This window comes from Papio anubis, chromosome 20 (assembly GCF_008728515.1).
Source record: "Papio anubis isolate 15944 chromosome 20, Panubis1.0, whole genome shotgun sequence".
Classification (NCBI taxonomy): Eukaryota; Metazoa; Chordata; class Mammalia; order Primates; family Cercopithecidae; genus Papio; species Papio anubis.
In genome coordinates, this window is record NC_044995.1 from 20,425,478 (window position 1) to 20,446,339 (window position 20,862).

General features: G+C 54.3%; 3 protein-coding genes across 8 annotated transcripts; 2 read left to right on the top strand and 1 right to left on the bottom strand.

The window, feature by feature from the left end:
- Positions 1-50: 50 nt before the first annotated feature.
- Positions 51-5,881, top strand: ALKBH6 (alkB homolog 6). 4 transcript variants are annotated; one of them, XM_003915382.4, is made up of 7 exons: positions 52-155; positions 908-986; positions 1,243-1,311; positions 3,501-3,561; positions 3,920-4,071; positions 4,306-4,422; positions 5,445-5,881. In XM_003915382.4, the coding sequence occupies exons 1-7, from the start codon at positions 97-99 to the stop codon at positions 5,706-5,708; spliced, it is 801 nt and encodes a 266-aa protein (XP_003915431.1). In that variant the 5' UTR covers positions 52-96; the 3' UTR covers positions 5,709-5,881. The 4 variants fall into 4 exon arrangements, with proteins under 4 accessions (XP_009192475.1, XP_003915431.1, XP_009192474.1 ...); XM_009194210.4 differs by lacking the exon at positions 52-155 and adding an exon at positions 177-816; XM_009194209.4 differs by lacking the exon at positions 52-155 and adding an exon at positions 177-793.
- Positions 5,882-5,982: 101 nt separating this feature from the next.
- Positions 5,983-12,023, top strand: SYNE4 (spectrin repeat containing nuclear envelope family member 4). 3 transcript variants are annotated; one of them, XM_003915381.4, is made up of 8 exons: positions 5,983-6,444; positions 6,668-6,818; positions 7,772-7,915; positions 8,087-8,281; positions 8,360-8,608; positions 9,913-10,017; positions 11,652-11,710; positions 11,803-12,023. In XM_003915381.4, the coding sequence occupies exons 1-8, from the start codon at positions 6,317-6,319 to the stop codon at positions 11,984-11,986; spliced, it is 1,215 nt and encodes a 404-aa protein (XP_003915430.2). In that variant the 5' UTR covers positions 5,983-6,316; the 3' UTR covers positions 11,987-12,023. The 3 variants fall into 3 exon arrangements, with proteins under 3 accessions (XP_003915430.2, XP_009192476.2, XP_009192477.2); XM_009194212.3 differs by having other exon boundaries at positions 8,087-8,608; XM_009194213.3 differs by having other exon boundaries at positions 8,087-8,608; positions 9,940-10,017; positions 11,803-12,016.
- Positions 12,024-18,382: 6,359 nt separating this feature from the next.
- On the bottom strand, positions 18,383-19,545 carry SDHAF1 (succinate dehydrogenase complex assembly factor 1). The gene has a single exon (XM_003915380.4). The coding sequence runs from the start codon at positions 19,416-19,418 to the stop codon at positions 19,071-19,073; it is 348 nt and encodes a 115-aa protein (XP_003915429.1). The 5' UTR covers positions 19,419-19,545; the 3' UTR covers positions 18,383-19,070.
- Between the last annotated feature and the right edge of the window lie 1,317 nt (positions 19,546-20,862).

The window sequence follows — 20,862 nt, forward strand, 5'->3', positions numbered from 1 at the left end:
CTGAGTAAGAGCGCCGATTGGGTGGAAGGCGGGCCCTTGAGGCCTCTGGGAGCTCCCATTGGCCTGCGAGCTCAGCGTCTGTAGTGTGGGGCGGAAATGGCTGGGAGGGGGATGGGGATGTTGAATTTGGAAATTGGAGGGGACGCTGGTGGACGGTCAGTTTTGGGGAGTGCTGGGGGTGGAGATGGGTGTCAAGAGGGCTGAAAGTGGGGATCCGGAGGAGCCCAGCGTAGGAGTCCGAGGAGGCTCAGAGCTTGGAGTCCTAAAAGGCTCGGAGTCGGGGGTCTGAAGGATTCAGGGAGGGAAGAAGGTTTGGGAGTCAGCCTCAGAGCTAAAGATCCCAGGGTGCTGGAGTGAAGGGGCACTTAGGAAGGGAAATCCGAGGGGCGTCCAAATGGGAGGATCCGAGGAGCCTGAGGGTGGACATGTCTGAGGAGGCTCAGATAGGGGTTACAGGGGTGCACAGAATGGGATTCGGTGGGGGGCGGGGGTCGCTGAGTGTTGATAGCGGGGCTCACAGTTGCAGGTCTGAAGCGAGGTCTTAAGGTGTTTAAAGGGGTTCTGGGGTGCAACCCTGGGGGCTATATGTAGAGCTTTTGAGAAAGGCTCCCTGTGTGTGGGGCCAGACGATGTTCTCTGTGGGAGGATTGAGAGGGCATATGTGTAGTTTGATGGGCCCTTAGTAAACAGAGTAATGGGGGATTATTCTTGGGGTTCATTGTTTCCGGGCATGGAGCCTAGGGGCTCTCTGTGTGGCTTGTAAGATGCTGAAGACTCAGCTTTTAGAGACCAAGTGAGTTTCAGAAGAGGGCTGAGGTGAGGCCTGGCCTGTGATGGCGTGGAAGGCTGCGTTGTGGTGTTAGAGTGGGAGGCCTAGTGACTTCAGCGTGTCCTCCCCTCCCTACAGGATTAGGTGCAAGGAGTTGGTGGTGATGGAGGAGCAGGATGCCAGAGTCCCAGCCCTGGAACCATTCAGAGTGGAGCAGGTTGTCAGAACTCGGGGTGCAGTGGGTGAAGGAGGCAGGCTGACTCCTGAGTTCTTGGGTTGGGACTGCCCCCTTCCTCCAAATTCATTCTTACTGTCAGAGTCCATTCTGGAATGGCACTGGTCCCTTGACCTCAGACCCTGACCTGTCTGAGGACATCCTGAGCCTGTCTCCAGGCATAGGGGTTGCTCTGTGATGATATGTCCTCTGTGTGGGTTGAAGGGCCACATCTTCAAGGAGGTCATGTCTATCCTAGGCACCACCTGTAATCTACTATGTCCCAGACTTCATCTCCAAAGAAGAGGAGGAGTATTTGCTTCGACAGGTGACCTCAGTGCCCTTCTGGTCTGTTTTCCCACTCTTCCCATATTCCTCCCCAATGCCCATCCTCTGTATGAGAGCCCACAAGGCTGCAGTGAAGACCCTGACAAAAGGAACAAGGAAGTTACAGAGCTCATACTGCCTCTACTGAGATAGCCCAATCCTGCTAGCTTAGAGAATAGGGGGTTATAAACATAGGCTGAGATAGCCCAGTTCAGATCATTGAGATTGGGGAGTAAAGAATTTACTGTTCAGATTTCTGTGCGGAGATAGCCCAGTAAACTCTTTCCTGTGCTAAAATAGCTCAGCATAGACCCAGAGCCTTAGGAATAAGGTTACCAAACACAGACCATCTAGGCTGAGATGGCCCAGTCTGCATTCTGTTCTCAAGGTCTGGGGAAAGAAGAATTTACAAAGCTCAGAGTCCCTGCCCTTTGCAGCCCCAGAGCCTAAGTTACAAAGCACAGATCTTCCCTGTGTTGGAGTAACCCACTGATCTTGAGTCCAGGAAAAAAATTAGCTACAGAACACAGACTTCTTTTTTTTTTTTTTTTTTTGAGACGGAGTCTCACTGTGTCTCCCAGGCTGGAGTGCAGTGGCGCGATCTCGGCTCACTGCAAGCTCCGCCCCCCGGGTTCACGCCATTCTCCCGCCTCAGCCTCCCAAGTAGCTGGGACTACAGGCGCCCGCTACCGCGCCCGGCTAGTTTTTTGTATTTTTAGTAGAGACGGGGTTTCACCATGTTAGCCAGGATAGTCTCGATCTCCTGACCTTGTGATCCACCCGCCTCGGCCTCCCAAAGTGCTGGGATTACAGGCTTGAGCCACCGCGCCCGGCCAGAACACAGACTTCTTTTGCTGAGATAGCCCATTCCAGACCTTTGCGTTCTTGGCATTGAAAAATCTACATATTATAGAATTCCTGGGCTGAAATAGCCCAGTACAGCTCCATAACCATGAAGGGAATGAGTAGATTATCAACTAGAGCATAGACTTGTTGGACTGAGATAGCCCATTCTAGACCATTAGGATCTTGGCAGTGGAAGATTTTCAAAGTACTTTCTTTGCTGTGCTGAGATAGCCCAGCTTTGCATATTCCCTTCCCCAGGCAATAGGAACAAGGAGGCTGCAGAACTCAAACTGTCCTCAGAGAGCCCAGGAATCAGGAATTTTTGTTTGTTTGTTTTTTGAGACAATCTTGCTCTGTCGCCCAGGCTGGACTGCAGTGGTGTAATCTCAATTCACTGTAGCCTCCACCTCCTGGGTTCAGCCAATTCTTGTGTCTCAGTCTCCTGAGTAGCTTGGATTGCAGGCGTGTGTCACCACACTGCCTCCCAGGTTCAAGCAATTCTCCTGCCTCAGCCTCCCAAGTAGCTGGGATTACAGGTGCGTGCCACCATGCCCAGCTAAATTTTGTATTTCTTTTTTTTTTTGAGACGGAGTCTCGCTCTTTTGCCCAGGCTAGAGTGCAGTGGCGCGATCTGGGCTCACTGCAAGCTCTGCCTCCCGGGTTCACGCCATTCTCCTGCCTCAGCCTCCCGAGTAGCTGGGACTACAGGCGCCCGCCACCTCACCCGGCTAGTTTTTTGTATTCTTTTTAGTAGAGACGGGGTTTCACTGTGTTAGCCAGGAAGGTCTCGATCTCCTGACCTCGTGATCCGCCCATCTTGGCCTCCCAAAGTGCTGGGATTACAGGCTTGAGCCACCGCGCCCAGCCTAAATTTTGTATTTTTAGTAGAGACGGGGTTTCCCCATGTTGGCCAGGCTAGTCTCGAACTCCTGACCTCAAGTGATCTGCCCGTCTCGGCCTCCCAAAGTGCTGGGATTACAGGCGTGAGCCACCGGGTTTGGCATGGAATCAGGAAATTAGAATGCAGACTATTGGCTGGGCTGAAAAAGCCCTGTCCAGCCCCAGCACTCTGAGTAGATTGTGAGACCCACAACTCTCAGACCATGGTTGTGCAGCCCTGATTGCTACATCCTGGTAGACATGGATGGGCTTTGAGGCCAAAGGCATTCCCAGGAAAGAAGGCAAATCACAAAATCCTAGGAACCCACCGCCCCAGGAAATGGTCCCACAGACACTGAGATGACCCATTTCCACCCCAGAGGTAAAGGCCCTTATGTTGACCTAGGTGGGAGAATCATAGAGGGGTGATCCTAAGAAAGGAGTGACCCCCTTCCCACCTCCTAGGTTTTTAATGCCCCAAAGCCAAAGTGGACCCAGCTCTCTGGGAGAAAGTTACAGAACTGGGGTAAGTATCCCTGGCTTGGGGCATGAGTGATTCTGGGATGTAGGCTGGGGCAGGGGACTCAGGTCCAATAGACTTAAGACATCAGAGGGCCCCTGACAGCTCAAGGAGCCCCAAGAGCCAGGAGGATTTTAAAGGGGTCAGTGGAGGTCCTGAGGGATTAGCGATTTCCTGATGAGTTGGGAGTATCTGAAAGGGGCCCATGGTCTGGAGAAGTGAGTAAACCTCTGAAGGACCCAGTGGCTATCTCCAAAGGGTCAGGGGTCCCTGAGGGGATCAGGGTGCTTCCAGCCATTGTGGAATCCCTAATGGGGGATCTGTTGCTATGGGGGAGCCCTCAGGACCCCATTGCCTTCCCCAGGTGGGCTTCCCCATCCCCGGGGGATGGTTCCTGAGCGGCTGCCCCCATGGCTCCAGCGCTACGTGGACAAAGTGTCTGACCTCAGCCTCTTTGGAGGCCTCCCAGCTAACCATGTCCTTGTGAACCAGTATCTGCCTGGGGAGGGCATCATGGTAACCATACACCCTCGGCCCGTGTCCCCCCACTCAGACTTCTGAGCCATGCTGGGGCAGAGGACCCTGTACCCACCCTCACTCATTAGGCAGCCACATCTCCCAAGCAGGCATTCACCTGCCTGTCCCTGGCTTGGGAGGGACAAGCCCTCGTGGGGCTTGGGAGCCCCGCGTTGACCCAGAGGGTGGGGGTTGTGGACTCCTGCCCTGCCAGCCCTGGTGCCCACTCCCCAGCCCCACGAGGACGGACCACTGTACTACCCGACTGTCAGCACCATCAGCCTGGGCTCCCACACTGTGCTGGACTTCTACGAGCCGCGGCGGCCGGAGGATGATGACCCTACAGAAGAGGTGGGCCCCCAGACACTGCCCCAACCGCTTGTAGGCACTTCAAGAACTAAATTCCAAGATGACCTGGTCCCACGTGCCTTTGGGGTACTCCTGGCACTCTCCCAGATACCTTCCCTTGTACCCTCATGGGGTGTACCCTCATGGGGTATACCCACTTCCTCCCAGACACCCAGCCCATCTGCTTACAGGGTGCCCCACGTGCCATGATTTCCACAGGCTCCCCGATGCCCCCACCTGCTGAGTGGATGCCCCTGACTCCCTAGCAGACACTGATATCCTCAGATACCCCACCGCCATTAACTCAGGGGGGCCTCACCTCCTCCCAGATGCCCTATCTGCCCCTGCTTAGGGTGCCCCAGATGTCCTGCTACTCTAGGAATGTGATTTGGGGTGCAGGACACCCCCAGATTCTCCTTGGCCCCTGACACATGATTTCTCTGAGTGATGCATTTCTAGCACCCCAGTGTTTACAGAAACGCCCCTGAACACCCTGACCCACTCCTTCTTGGGGCTTGCCCTCAAGCCCTGCATGCTCCTGGATGCTCTGATACTCCCTCAGCTGTGCAGTTGTCCTCTCATGTCCTGATATCCTTGGGGACCCCCACTGCCTCTAACCTCTGCCTCACTCTGTCCTCACCTGGTCCTGGCTTCAGCCATGCTCTCTCAGCCCAGCTCTGCCTGCATTTCCTGGGGACTGCTGATTTCTGGGTCCCAGCCCCAGCCCCAGCCCCACCCCTTGGAGATCCCAGCTGCAGCTCCCATGGTCCGCTGACCCTTTGACGCCCCCATCTGCCGCCTAGATCCTGCCCCCTCCCGAGGGACTGCAGAGCCCTCGCCCTCCCTTCCTGGCAGCCCCAGCCCAGGCCCCAGCAATTTTCACTCCTGAACCACCAAAGCCTCCATCATTGTGAGCGCACTTGCTCTTCAGCCTTTGCTGGGGACTCGCTGACCCCCGGAGCCTGCCGACCTCTCGCCCACCCCCCGACTTCTTGAGCCCCGCTGACCCTCAACCCACCCTGCAGCCTCGGCCTCCGCCCCGGCCCACCACCTCGCTACTGCTGGAACCGCGCAGCCTGCTGGTGCTCCGCGGCCCCGCCTACACGCGCCTCCTCCACGGCATCGCCGCGGCCCGCGAAGACGCGCTGGACGCCGCCTCCCCGCCGCCCAATGCGGCCGCCTGCCCGTCGGCGCGGCCCGGAGCCTGCCTGGTGCGCGGCACCCGGGTCTCGCTGACCATCCGCCGCGTGCCCCGCGTGCTGCGCGCCGGCCTTCTCTTGGGCAAGTGACCGCCAGGGCCGGGACCCCTCGGATTCCCGGGTTCCTGCCCTCTTGGGGCTGCTGTGACTCTGCGACCTTGGAACCGTGGGCAGAGGGGGCTCCCCTGGTTTGTTTATTTTCCCAGTAATTTTGTGTGAGCTACAGAAGACCCCATACCAAATAAACAAAAAATCTTTCCTTGGTCTTAGATTTTTATTTTTTAGGGAGCCAGATGTTTGGGTTCCTGAGGGGCGCGGCATCTAGGGTCTTAAACGAATGGGGTAGGCCCCAGAGGTCAGATGTCTGGGTCCCCAGTGGGGCAGAATCCATGGCTCTTGAGGAGGTGGGGGAAGGGTTCTATCTGGAACCCTCTTGGATGGCCTGGAGTGATGCTGGGAGATTTAGCTACTGGCCTGCTAGGGAGGAAGGAGTTAAGTGGCTCTTCTGTCACCTGAGCTGGGCATCAAATGGCCGGGTCCAGGTTCCTCTTGGAAGGGGCGGAGCCAGACCTGTCCTGGGCCTCTCCTGCAGCCTCAGGCCCCTGTGACTACAGCGTAGGAGCTCTGGGACACCCTTGTCTAGGGAAGAGGTCTTACTGGCTGCCCTCACCTGACTTTGTGTCCCCAGGCCCCCAGCCATGGCCCTGTCCCTGCCTCTGGGCCCTAGACTTGGCTCAGAGCCCTTCAACCACCCCCCGGGAGCACCTAGGGAGCCGGACATTGTTGGATGCACCGTCTGCCCCGCATCCGGAGAGGAGAGCACGAGGTGGGGGCCTGGGCTTTGGAAGCTTGTTTCCAAGAGGGTAGGCGTGGTGGCAGGGGCCATATGAGGGTAGGAGGTGCCATGGCTGTGATCACCTGGGGACACAGGAGAGGCCGCCGGGGTTGGGGTGAGGGCAGGCTGAAAAGTGAGGTGTTGGGGTTGGGGTGAGGGTAGGCTGAAAAGTGAGGTGTCGAGACTCACCCAGTCACCGCCCCCTGCCTCCTAGCCCAGAGCAGGCCCAGACCCTGAGGCAGGACTCCTTGGACCCTCCTGAGCACTTCCAGGGTGGGCCAGGGGGCAATGAGCCTGCTGCTCAGCCCCCCAGATGGTCAACACCCTCTTCCTACAAGGACCCAGCTGGGGGCAAACACTGTGAGGTGAGCTGAGGTGACCCAGACCCCTTACGCCAGCCCTACCTCCTCTCTGTCCTCCGGAGTCTGGCCTCCACAGTGAGGACTGGGTGATGATTCTGGAAAGGTGTTGGGTGTCTGTAGGGGGAGGGACCCTCTGGAAGTGTTTCAATATCTGACCAACCAGGGAGACGTATTTTCTTTGTTTTTTTCTTTTTTGAGATGGAGCCTCTCTGTCGCCTAGGCTGGAATGCAGTGGTGAGATCTCTGCTCACTGCAACCTCTGCCTCCCAGGTCCCACTGATTCTCCTGCCTCAGCCACCCAAGTAGCTGGGATTACAGGCGCATGCCACCGCACCTGGCTAATTTGTTGTGTTTTTAGTAGAGATGGGGTTTCAACTTGTCGGCCAGGCTAGTCTCAAACTCCCGACCTCAGGTGATCCACCCGCCTCAGCCTCCCAAAGTGCTGGGATTACAGGCGTGAGCCATCGTGCCCAGCCATATTTCTTTTTTATTAAAAAAAGAAAAAAAAAAATAAGAGACGATGTCTCACCATGTTGCCCAGGCTGGTCTTGAACTCCTGATCCTCTGGCCTCGGCCTCCCAAAATGCTGGGGTTATAGGTGTGAACCACTGCACCTGGCTGAGAAGCATTTCATCATTGCACCTGATGTAGCCCCATTCTTCCAAGAATGGGTACCCCGGGGGGGTACCCAGCCCCGCTCCCTGTCCAGAGCCCCCCGGCCTCAAACATCCAAGTTTCCAGGAGCTATAAAACCTGGAGACCTTGAACTAGATGTCTCTCCTCAGGCCTGGCACCACTGGGAAGGCCCCCCAGTGGGAGCGACCCTGGTGCAGACAGACCTGGAGATGGACTGCCGCAGAGAAGTTTCCAGAAGCTTACAGAACGGGGTGGGGATGGGAGCAGGGGTGATATCTTGATTGGCCCACTGGTCCTGACCTGGCTCCTGTGTTCCCCAGCACCCCATCTCTGGCTTGGAGGTACTAGAGGCTGAGCAGGACAGCCTGCACCTGTGCCTGCTGGGGCTGGGCCGCCGGCTGCAGGACCTGGAGCAAGGCCCAGGGCGCTGGGCATTGGCCCAGAGTGGGATGGTGCAGCTGCAGGTAGGCAGGAGAGGCCAGGATGTGGGGGTGTGCAGGGCCCCAGCAGTGGGTGCCAGCTTTCTGGGATGGGAAATGGGTTGAGTGCATGTTCCAGGCCTGTGGGGAGGGGGTAACTCTAGGTTTTGGGTCTCTGGTGTGTGTGTGGGGTGATGTCCAACCATGTGTCCTCAGGCCCTCCAGGCGGACCTACGAGGGGCAGCTGAGCGCGTGGAGGCGCTGCTAGCGTTTGGTGAGGGGCTGGCACAGCGGAGTGAGCCCAGGGCCTGGGCAGCCCTGGAGCAGATCCTGCGGCCCCTGGGAGCTTACCGAGACTCCATCTTCCGGCGGCTCTGGCAGCTGCAGGCCCAGCTGGTCAGCTACAGCCTGGTAGGGCCCATCCTGATACCCCTCACCCAAACCAGGCCCCAACCTCATAGCCTCCATGACCTCTGTCCTTTGACCCAGGTGTTCGAGGAGGCCAACACGCTGGACCAGGACTTGGAATTCGAGGGAGACTTGGACTGGCCAGCACGTGGTGGGGTCTGGGGGCCCTGGGCACCCAGTAGCCTCCCCACTTCCGCAGAGTTGGAGTGGGATCCGGCGGGGGACATTGGGGGTCTTGGGCCCTTGGGACAAAAGACAGCCTGGACACTAGGAGTGCCCTGTGAGCTGTGTGGCCACAGGGGCCCCCAGGGCAGGGGACAAGGCCTCGAGGTGAGAGCAGACCCCCTCGAGGGATCTCCTGCCAGGCACCCTGGGGACATCTCTGTGCACCTTCTAGCAGGGTCCTGCCCTTCCAAGGAGGTGTCAGTGACTCTGTCTCCCCCTCCATCTCTGTCTCTCAGTGTCTCCTTCTATCTCACTGTTTCGCTCTCTCTTGTCTGTCTCTTTCTACATCCTCAAGCCCGATCTCAAATTCACTCCTGAGGCCCCCAGATGATGCCCCATTCACCTCCTGACTGTCCCAGTCTCTCCTGGTGCTGCCTGTTCAGGGAGGCCTGTCCTGACCTCCAAACATGAGCACTCCTAGTTTCTTACTTTATTTCCTAACAGCACTCACCACAGCTTGACTTTGTATATTTACTTATTTTTAAAAATTTTTATTTATTTTTTGAGACAGAGTCTCACTCTGTTGCCCAGGCTGGAGTATAGTGGTGTGATCTTGGCTTGCTGCAACCTCTGCTTTCCAGGTTCAAGCGATTCTCCTACGTAGCTTGGCCTCCCTAGTAGCTGGGATTACAGGTATGCACCACCATTCCTGGCTAATTTTTGTATTTTTAGTAGAGATGGGGTTTCATCATGTTGGCCAGGCTGGTCTTGAACTCCTGACCTCAGGTGATCCACCCGCCTCGGCCTCCCAAAGTGCTGAGATTACAGGCATGAACCACCGCACCAGGCCGCAGTTACTTATTACGTTTTTTTTTTTTTTTTTGAGATGGAGTCTCACTCTTTTGCCCAGGCTGGAGTGCAGTGGCCGGATCTCGGCTCACTGCAAGCTCCGCCTCCCAGGTTTACACCATTCTCCTGCCTCAGCCTCCCGAGTAGCTGGGACTACAGGCGCCCGCCACCTCGGCCAGCTAGTTTTTTGTATTTTTTAGTAGAGACGGGGTTTCACCGTGTTAGCCAGGATGGTCTCAATCTCCTGACCTCATGGTCCACCCGTCTCGGCCTCCCAAAGTGCTGGGATTACAGGCTTGAGCCACCACGCCTGGCCTACTTATTAATTTATGGTCTGTCTCTCTCCTGTCAAATATAAGCTCCACGGAGGCCAGGAATTTGCCTATTTCCATCCCCACTGTGTCCTCAGCTCCTAGAACAGTTCCTGGCTTGTAATAGAAACTCATTACATATTTATTGAATGAATGAATAAATAATGTCTCTCCTCTCTTGGTTTCTTTGGCTCTGCCCATGTCTGTCTGTCCCGTGAGATCTCTCTGTTCCCCCAGAATCTCATCTCTATGACACCTCCTATCCTGGCCCTCCCCCAACCACGTTTCTGTTTGTTGCTGGTTCTCCAGGAACCACACACCTCTCACTCCCGACAGGACATGCTGGAGTCTGGCCTCAGCTACCGGAAACACTTAGCAGGTCACCAAAGACGCTCCCTGCTCCGGAAGCCTCAGGTGAGCCAGTTCTCAAACAGGTGTAGCACTCAGGAATCTTGATGGCAAGTGACAGAAACCCAAGAAATGAAAAGGCACAAAAAAGGGAACGCTATTAAAAAAAAAAAAAAATGTAACGGAAAGGTCCAGGCACTGTTGAATTCAGAGCCTGAAATAACACCAGGGCCAGGCTGGGCACAGTGGCTCACACTTGTAATTCCAGCACTTTGGGAGGCCGAGGCAGGTGGATCACCTGAGGTCTGGAGTTCAAGACCAGCCTGGCCAACATGGTGAAACCCCGTGTTTACTAAAACTATAAAAATTAGCCGAGCGTGATGGCACATGCCTGTAATCCCAGCTACTCGGGAGGCTGAGGCAGGAGAATCACTTGAGCCCGGGAGGCAGAGGTTGTGGTGAGCTGAGATCACACCACTGCACTCCAGTCTGGGCGACATAGTGAGACCTTATCTCAATAAATAAATAAATAAATAAAAATTAAAAAAGAACACCAAGGCTCAGTCCCTCCCTTTCTTGGGCTCTAAGTCCCCAAGGTGGCTTCCTTCTCAGCAAAATGGGTGCGCCAGTGGCTACACAGTCACTCCCACTGGTTTACCCACCCCAGGGGAGGGAGCGTGCCTCTGACCCTACTGACAGCTGCCAAAGTCCCAGGGCTGACTCCCACTCACCAGCTGAGGTCATGGGCTGCACCTTGAATAAACCGAGTGCTCGGATTGGCCAGGTCTGGGTCACACCAATCATGGAAGTTGGGCAGGTGGGTGTCAGCTTCACCTGAACCTGAAGGTCTGGGAGTGGAAGGCGTGACAGCCTCCCACCTCCAATTGAGGCACTGTTACCAGAAAAAGAGGGATTGTGCTGGATGAAGGACAGACACAACCAGACATCCACTACACTTGGAGATATTCCAAGTCCATGTGGGGTCCTGGGGATGAGGAGGTGCCAGGAAAGGAGGAGAAATAAGACCAGCCCTGTAGGTCTACAGTAGTAGGGTAAAGGCGACACAAAGTGTCACTTCTGGCTGGACACTGTGGCTCACACCTGTGATCCCAACACTTTGGGAGGTCAAGGCAGGAGGACTGCTTGAGGCCACATAGTGAGAACCGCCCCCTCCCCTCATCTCTACAAATCATTAAACTAAAGTAAATGGTTGTAGTGGCATGTGCCTGTGGTCCCAGCTATTAGGGAGGCTGAGGTAAGAGGATCACCTGAGCCCAGGAGGCTGGGGCTGCCATGAGTCGTGATTGTGAAACCGCACTCCAGCCCGGGTGACTGAGCGAGACCGTCTCAAAAAATAATGTGTCAGCCAGGCGTGGTGGTTCATGCCTGTAATCCTAGCACTTTGGGAGGCCGAGGCAGGCGGATCACTTGAGGTCAGGAGTTTGAGACCAGCCTGGCCAACATGGTGAAACCCCATCTCTACTAAAAATACAAAAATGAGCCGGGAGTGGTGCCACCTGTAGTCCCAGCTACTCGGGAGGCTGAGGCAGGAGAATCGCTTGAACCCGGGAGGCGGAGGTTGCAGTGAGCTGAGATTGAGCCATTGAACTCCAGCGTGGGTGACAAGAGACTCCGTCTCAAAATAAATAAATAAAGTGTCATTTCTATCCACTCTGCTGCTGGCTGCTCTCCCTCCTTAGGACAAGAAGAGGCAAGCATCTCCCCATCTCCAGGACGTGAGGCTGGAGGGGAATCCCGGGTGAGGTGCCTGAGAGATGGGACTAGGGTGTGGGGGACAGAGCTCCTAGCGGCAGCCCACCTGTATGTTTAACACTGCATTTCCCTTCACAGGGCCCCCGATCCTGCATCCAGGCGGCCCCTGACCTTCCTGCTTATCCTCTTCCTCCTCTTCCTCCTCCTGGTGGGTGCCATGTTTCTCCTGCCCGTGTCAGGAGGCCCCTGCTGCTCTAACGCCCGAATACCCAGGACACCCTACCTGGTGCTCAGCTATGTCAATGGTCTTCCCCCAGTCTGATGTGTGTAATAAATGGTCACTGTCAAAGGATGTGTGAGGATACTAGGTGCCTGCGTACCCGGAATCTAGGATGTGGTCTGGATATGTCTGGATGGACCCTTTTGCCTTGAGGACAGAACACAGAGAACCGCATCAGCCCATCTTGTGGGCTGTCGAAAGACTCACCAAGCACCAGTTCTTTATTCAGGCGTGGCAGGGGACTCCGGACGTGAGCTCAGGAAGGGAGAAAGCCACTACTGGGTGAGTTACTAGTTGCTGCTCTGGGCACCTGGGGTGTCATCCCATTGCTGGTTGCACCCTAGGGACAAAGAAGTTGTGGCTTTTTTTTTTTTTTTTTTTTTGAGATAAGAGTTTCACTCTTGCCGGGCCGGGTGGCTTAAGCCTGTAATCCCAGCACTTTAGAGGCTGGAGACGGGCGGATCACGAGGTCAGGAGATCGGTATCCCATAATTACGGGTGAAACCCCTGGCCTTCTACTAAAAATACAAAAACTAGCTCGGCCAGGCTGGCGGCTTCTGTAGTCCCAGCTACTCGGGAGGCTGAGGCAGGAGAATGGCGTGGAACTCGGGAGGCGGAGCTGGTGCAGTGAGCTGAGATCCCGTGCCACTGCACTCCAGCCCGGCACAGAGCAAGACTGGCCTCAAAAAAAAAAAAAAAAAAAAAAGAGTTTCACTCTTGCCTAGGCTAGAGTGCAATGGTACAATTTCAGTTCACTGCAAACTCAGCCGCCAGGATTCAAGCGATTCTCCTGCCTTAGACTCCAGAGTAGCTGAGATTATAGGCATGTGCCACCACATCAGGCTAGTTTTTTTTTTTTTTTTGAGACAGGTTCACTGTCACCCAGACTTGGGTGTGTTGTGATGATATTCGGCTCATTGCAACCTCTCTGGCCTCCCAAAGTTCAAGAGATTCTCTGGCCTCACCCTCCCAAGTAGCTGGTACTACAGGCATGTGCCACCACACCTGGCTAATGTTTGTATTTTTACAAACTTTTGAACTCCGGGAGGTGCTGAGCTTGCAGTGATTTAAATCGCGGTCACTGCACTCCAGCCTGGGTGACAGAGCAAGACTCCGTCTCAAAATAAATAAATTAAAAAAAAAAAAAAAGCAAGCAACTTCATTTGGAGAGACAGCAAACCAAGAAGATGGCAGACTAGTGTCCTAAAGAACCATCTCTAGTTAGTATAAGTTTTAGGTTTCTTTTTATGCTAGAGAAGGGTGTTGAAGTTAGGTGACCAATGACTGTAGACATCTGGATGCCAGCAAGAGTCCAGAAGAAAACTTCTTTGACTACGTAGGTCAGGTCACAATATTCTTGTAAATCTCTAGTATAACATTGTTACTTGTGTGTACAGTTTCCTGATCTCCTGGTGGCGCGGTTAGTTTTGGGAAAGGGACTGTTATTTTTTTAAAGTTGAGCTATAAACTAAATTCCTCCTATAATTAACTGGTCTACACACAAAGCTAAGCAGAAGCTTTTAACCTAAAGGATGTTACCGCAGGGCGTCAGAGGCAAAATGGAGTCAGTCATGCTAAGCCTCCCACCACTGTGACACACACACCCCATCAATTTAGCAGCCAACAGTAGAGTCATTGTTCTTCTATAGTTCCAACCAAAGTCCCAAGGCTGGCTCCTCTGGCTTCTGTCACATGCTCCACCTTTGCTGGGGGCTGCAGTCAGCCCCACCTAAACCATGTGGACTGAAAATGGCAGAAGGGTGGGTCTCCAAAGAGTATCAAGTTGTTGCTACTAGAAGAGGGGAACAGACACTGATGGGGTGGGGGAAGCTGCAGATTCTGGGAGAGACTCCAGGTTCAGGGAAAAGTCACCATGCAAACCAGATTTGTCCTGTTTCAAAGGCCAGGTTGAGACTCTGGCATCAACCAAAGAGGAGGCATGGTCCCCCTGAGATCACCAGCAAATAGGGGGAGCAGTCTTGGCAATATCGCCCCAATAGGCCCGGTAATGGAGCACATCTGTGTCATTCGTTCATTTAACAAGTATTAACTGTCTGCTATGAGTCAGGTCCTGGTCAAGGAGCAGAGACAAGACAGTGAACAAGACGGTGCCTCTGGTGCCTCTGGAGCTAGCTGACATTCTACTTGGGGAAATTGACAATAACTAAAAGAAATAAGTGAAATATGTAGTGGTCAGAGGGTGGTAAGTGATGAGGAGAAAAATAAAGTGAGCAAGAGGAGGGGGGCACAACTGAAACAATGTGGTTGAAGAAGGCATCAGGGAGTCAGTAGAATGGAGCCACTATGTTAAAATTTCGCCATGAGAGCAGATTGTAGTGAGGAAACAGGCCATGGGGACTCAGAATCGTGCTGTCCAGTAGAAATTGAATGTGAGGCCGGGCATGGTGGCTCATGCCTGTAATCCCAACACTTTGGGAGGCCAAGGCAGGTGGATCACTTGAGGTCAGGAGTTCAAGACCAGCCTGGTCAACATGAAGAAACCCCGTCTCTATTAAAGATACAAAAATTAGCCGGGCATGGTGGCAGGTGCCTGTAATCCCACCTACTCGGGAGGCTGAGGCAGGAGAATCACTTGAACCCAGGAGGCGGAAGTTGTAGTGAGCCAAGACCACGCCACTACACTCCAGCCTGGGTGACAGAATGAGACTCTGTCTCAAAAAAAAAAAAAAAAAAAGAAAAAGAATAGAATGTGAGCCACAAATGTAGTTACAAATTTTCTAGCAGTCACATTAAAACAGTAAAAATGGATTAATTTTAATAATTTATATTCTATTTAACCTGTCTAAAATATTATCACTTCAATATGTAGTCAATACAAAAATAATGAGATCTTTTACAATCTGTTTTTCTTACTAAGTCTTTGAAATCTAGTGTGTATTTCACACTTACAGCACATCTTAATTCAGACGCCAAATTTTTAACAGATAAAATGCAATACAGTCCTACTAAAACAATGAAGCCGTGTAATAAAAAATATTTTACATTCAAAATACTTTCACATTACATTTACATTTAAATTACTTCAATTTTAAAATTTAGGCTGAGCATAGCAGCTCAAGCCCTATGTTGCCCAGGCTGGTCTCGAACTCCCAGGCTTAAGTGATCGGCCCACCTCAGCCTCCCCAAGTGCTGGGAAACCTTTTATTTTATTTTATTTTTTTTTGAGACGGAGTCTCGCTGTCACTTCAGGCTGGAGGCAGTGGCCGGATCTCAGCTCACTGCAAGCTCCTCATTTCTCCCGGTTCATCACTTTATCTTCCTGCCTCAGCCTCCCGAGTAGCTGGGACTACAGGCTCAGCCACTGCCTCGGGCTAGTTTTTGTATTTTTTAGTAGAGACGATAAGCCACCATGTTAGCCAGATGGTCTCTGACTCACCTCTTGATCCGCCTGCCTTGGCCTCCCAGTGCTGGGATTACAGGCTTGAGCCACCGCCAGCCGCCTGGGAAAAACTTTTTAAAACTAGAAACAAACTGCCAGCAGTGCCCTACCCGACCACTCCAGTGGTTAACACTTTGCTTCATGTGATTTACCATCCATACCCTTGCTAATATATTTATATCAGTGCATATGTTTTGGAACCATTTGAGAGTAAGTTGCAGACACGAGGCCTTTTTACTCCTACATTCTTCAGCGTGTATGTCTTAAGAACAAGGCCATTCTCTCACACAATTACAGTAGTTATCAAAATCAGAAAATTTAACAACTCAGTTCTATTTTTAACTCAATCTGTAGTCTAAATGACTCTAATCCCTGTATGTCTTTTATAGTGATTTTCTTAGATCAGGGGATTTCTTGTTTAACAGATGGGTCAAGGGATTGAGAAACATTGACCCTGTGCCTTAGCAGAGTAAAAAACAGAACAGCAGCCCAGGGCTGCTTCACGCCTATAATCCCAGCAATCTGGGAGGCCGGGGCAGGCGGATCACTTCAAGAGTTCGAGACTAGCCTGGCCAACGTGGTTGAAACCCCATGTCTACTAAAAATACAAAAAAAATTAAAAAAATAAAAAAATAGCTGGGAATGGTGGCGGGTGCCTATAATCCCAGCTACTCACCAGGGGTGGGTGGGGGGCAGGCGCTGAGGCAGGAGGAGTGCTTGAACCTGGGAGACGGAAGTTGCAATGAGCCAAGATTGCGCCACTGCACTCCAACCTGGGCAACAGAGTGAGGCTTTGTCTCAAAAAAGCAAACAAAAAAGCAGAGCAGCAGACGCACACAGAGGGTCAGCAGAGAACTGGGCACTGGTCCATGCTTGACACATAAGCATCCTCGGAGCCAAGGACTCGGGTGATGGTTTATCTGGGATGTGATCCCAGGAAGCGCGAGTGGGGAAGAGACAGGGCAGGCGGAAAGCCAAAAACGGTGCTCACACCACTGTGGGCAACTGGGGGTCCATCCCACAGGGTACCTCTGAGGAACCCTGCAGAACACATGTTCCACCAGAGGACAGGTGCTCATCCAGTGACTGCTGCCCCCTACAGGCTGAGGGTTGCCTCTGAGGACATTAACCCACCTCCCAGGACTCTCAGGAAGCCCTCAGGCAGAGCAACAGAGATGCAGCGGCTCAGGGAAGGAGGCTGCAACCTCCTGAGAACCTGCTTCTGCAGCTGCAAGTGAACCCAAGAGGGCAGGAGGGCCATAGGTGGGGGTCAGGCCTCATCATCTGCTGTCACAACAGGGTTTTTTGGGGTTTTTTTTTGAGATAGAGTCTCACTCTCATCAGGCCTCATCATCTGTTGTCACAACAGGGTTTTTTGGGGGTTTTCTTTGAGATAGAGTCTCACTCTCGTTGCCCAGACTGGCGTGGTGGTGCATGCCTGTAATCCCAGCTACTCAGGAGGCGGAGGCAGGAGAATTGCTTGAACCTGCGAGGCAGAGGTTGCAGTGAGCAGAGATTGCACCATTGCACTTCAGCCTGGGCAACAAGAGTGAAACTCTGTCTCAAAAATAAATACGATAAAATAAAATAAAGAATAAAAATATTAGCTGGGTGTGGTGGTGCACGCCTGTAGTCTCAGCTACTCAGAAGGCTGACGTGGGAGGATCACTTGAGCCTGGGAAGCTTAGGCTGCAGTGAGCTGTGCCATTGTACTCCACCCTGGGTGACAGAGACCCTGTCTAAAAAAAAAAAAAGTTAGATCACTCACCTGTGATCACATAATCAGTAAGTATGGGAGCTGGGATTCAAACCCTGCCTTCCCATTCCCGGGTCCGTGCTCTTAGCCATTGCTCACCTGTACAGCTCCTCCCTCAAATCAGGCATTCCTCCATCCTCTCCACCGGGCAAATCTCACTCATCTGTAACACCCAGGTTAACGTGTCTTCCCTTCTGACCCAGGATGCCCGGCCCCACTGGAAACTTGATCCCTGCCTGCAGCCCTGCCAGGAGCTCCAATCCTGGGGCTTGTCAGGGTTCAAGATCATGGAGCCAGGAGTGAGGGGGTGGCAGGAGATGCAGCTGGAGATGTAATTAGGGGGGCTGGATGGGTAGGACCCCATTGGTCTTTGGCTTTTACTTTGAGATGGAGCCAGGAAACAATTAACATGATCACCCTGATGGAAGAAATTGAGGCTGAGAGAGAGGTGGCTGAGGTCCCATGGTGAGGACAAACCTGAGACAAAGCTGAAGTAGAAGTCACGAGCAAGTAAACCCACAGCCTTGTGCCTGGGGCACGCCAGGCCTATCCTGGCAATTAATTCTTCAAATTCCAATTCTACTTTATAACCATTTGGGCATGTGGCTCCCCAACTAGGATTAGGGCAGCGACTGTTTCTCTTCCATCCATCCTCCCTTTGGTCTGAGGTCTATGCTCCTTACCTGTGGTCCTCCTCCTCCCCACAGCTACATCCACAATAACTCATTTCCACTTACTTAACTGACATGGGTGCAAATACAGCTCAGTGATGCAAACTGCATCCCTCCACAGAATGTCTAGGGCAGGCCCATATGGGGACACAGGAGGGAGTATACCTGTGATCTATGGGGTTCATCTCCCCTCCCCTGCCCCAGGCCTTGTCGTTCATTGTAGCTGAGGCTGGACCCTTCAGCTGCGTTTGAGAAATTTCCAGGTCTGAGACCCCCACTACTGCCTCAGAGGCTTTGAGCCAGTTCTCAGCTCCACCATTTCCTGTCCCACACAAAGATGTTAAATAACTTGTCCTCCATTAGGGAGCCAACTGGGGTATCTTTGGGGGTTAAGCCAGGATGAACCCCCTCCACAAATCTGCTCAGGGGAGAGAACTATGCTGCTTCAATCAATGTGCCAGTCTAGAGGACTCCGGAGGGAGTCAGATTCCCACACCTATCACCTCCCAGATGGTCCCTTCCAGGTGTCTGTGTGTGTGTGCGGTGGTGGTGGTGGTGGGGGGGGTGTTTCAAAAATCCTCAAATATATAAAAGCTTTAAGACCACCAACAGGAAAGCAGACATATCCCCAATTTTATTCCCTTTGTCCAACATTCTGAGAGGGAAGGGGCAAATGAGTCAACGTTGCCCCTCAAAACCATCAAGTAGGGCCCTTTAGTTGATCAACCAGGGTGATAGACCGCTAGCCCCTTCCTCGTGGTCCTGGCTTGTCACAATTAATGGGGGAAAGTTTTCCCAAAGGGGATTCCGGGCTTCTCACCGCTTGATCAGGGAACCTTCCCAATACTTTCCCAGCAAAAAGTCTGCACTTCTCAGAGTTAAATATAGGAGAGGGGAGACTCCTTGAGGAGCCAGAGGTGGGTGTGTTCTCAGGGGTCAAGAGAAGGGTGTCTCAGGCTCTCCCTGTCCAGCAGGGGGCGTCCTGGCTCCCCGTACCTTCGGGCAAGTAGCTCTCGGCTTGACACTGTCCAGCCCGCCGGCGTCCCAGGCCGCCCCAAGCCCTCATGGGGGAGGAGCGCCGACCTGTCTCCAAGCATCGGAAAAGGTGGGCCTCTCTTGCCGTCCATCATGAGGCTCTCTAGGCCCCCTGCATCGCCAAGGGGCAGTCTCTGACATCCCTAATTCGTCGAGCTAGTCTCTCGAGATCTCTCACCTTAGGCGGGTTCCCCAGGCCCCCCACGCAGTCAGGCGAGCCTCCTGGCTCCACCACGCCATCGAGCGAGTTCGGCTCTTCGCCAGTCACCGTCCGTCGGGCCGGGTCTCCGGTGCCCCCGTGCTGTCGTGGGGGTTCCTTGGACCGTCGCCGTCGTCAGGCTGGGAACCCACGCCGCCAGGCTCCTCGGTCGGGGCCCGCGGGCGTACGAAGGCGCCCATGGCGGTGGCGTGGCCCGAGCGTAGCAGCTGCAGCTGGCGCCGCCCGCGGCGGTACAGGTACTCGATGCGCAGCACGTCGGAGCGCGGCAGGCCCGCGTGCTGCCGGAACTCGGCCCGCACTCGCGCCTCGGCGCCCGGTTTCCCGCGTCCGGCACGCAGCAGATCGCGGTACAGGCTCAGAACCTGCCTCTGCAGCCGGCTGTGCCGGCTCATGACCGCGGCTAGGCAGAGACGCTCAGCGAACTCCCTGCTAATCGCCAAGCCGCCACACAGCGAGCAAAGGCCAAAGGGCAAAGCCACAGCCACTTCCGCCTTGCGCTTCCCTTGGCCCCCAACTCCCGCCTCCCGCCATCCGGCGCTGCCGCGTCTGATTGGCTGTCGTTGCTGTTGCACCACAGCGGGCTGGGAGAAGTGGGCGGAGTCTCTGGTCGCGGCCTCCCCTGTAGGGAACACGTGTTCTTGAAGGGACAGCAGTTCTGGGGATCCTGGCACCTGCGTCTCGTAGGAGGAGGTCGCTATGTGTTCGGACTCCTAGGTCTTGGGTCGGAGGGAACAGAGGGTCCTGACCTAACTCCTGCGTTCTGGGAGAAGAGGAAGCTAGGGTTTGTTTTTGTTTTTGTTTGTTTTTTTGTGACGGGGTCTCGCTCTGTCGCCCAGGCTGGAGTTCAGTGGCGCGATCTTGGCTCACTGCAGCCTCGAACTCCTGGGCCCAAGCGATCCTCCCACCTCAACTTCCCGAGTAGCTGGAACCACAGGTGCGCGCAACCGCGCCCCCTATTTTATTATTATTATTATTTGCAGAGATGGGGTCTCGCTATGTTGCCCAGGATGGCCTCGAACTCCTGGGCTCAAACGATTCTCAGCCTCCCAAAGTGTTGGGATTCCAGGCGTGAGCCACCGCGGCCTGCTACGGGTTCGGACTTTGGGTCCCAACGGCACGGAGCACTGGGAGAGACACTGGGCACAAGCGTGCTCTTGCTGTCAGTTACTGATTGAAACCATCTCGGGAAGCTCCGTGCGTTCCCTCGTCCGGGGCAGGTCTGTGTCTGGGGTCCCAGCCCTAGGCACGCGCAGAGGGACGAGGCCCCGTAGGGAAATGGCTCTCGGCCAGTTGGACAGGCTTTTCCGTGCTAGGGGAAGACAAGCAGAGGGGGTGTGGGCGCCAAGCCCCCAGAGGCAGCGTGTGGCTCTAGGAGCTGGGTTGGTCGCGCCCTCTGCAGGTGGGAGTCGGGCACTGGGCAGCGGTGTTTGGGTCCTCACGGACTGTTAAAGCCGGGAGTCCGGGACGCCCTGAACAGTGGACTAGACTGGCAGCCCGTTGTCCTCCCAGGAGCTTCAGGTCGTAGGCCGCAATGCCGTTGTTGTCCCCGCGGGCCGCCTGGAGGCGTCCTCGTAGCGCCAGGGAGGCCCGCAAGGACACAGCATCCTCGGGCCCCACCAGCACCGGAGCTTGGGGGACCGCTCGGTGACAACCCCAGACCCCTCCACCCAGCGTGCAACTGCGGCTCACACACTTGGGCCGGCAGCCAGCTGGGGGTCCATTCCCCTTCAGAGAGGAGAAGCTGGTCAGGGGCGGGGATTAGGCTTGGAGTTTCGGAGTCAAGGGAGAATCAGAAACCACTGTGAATCCTGCCTGTCGGGTGTATGTATGTCTATC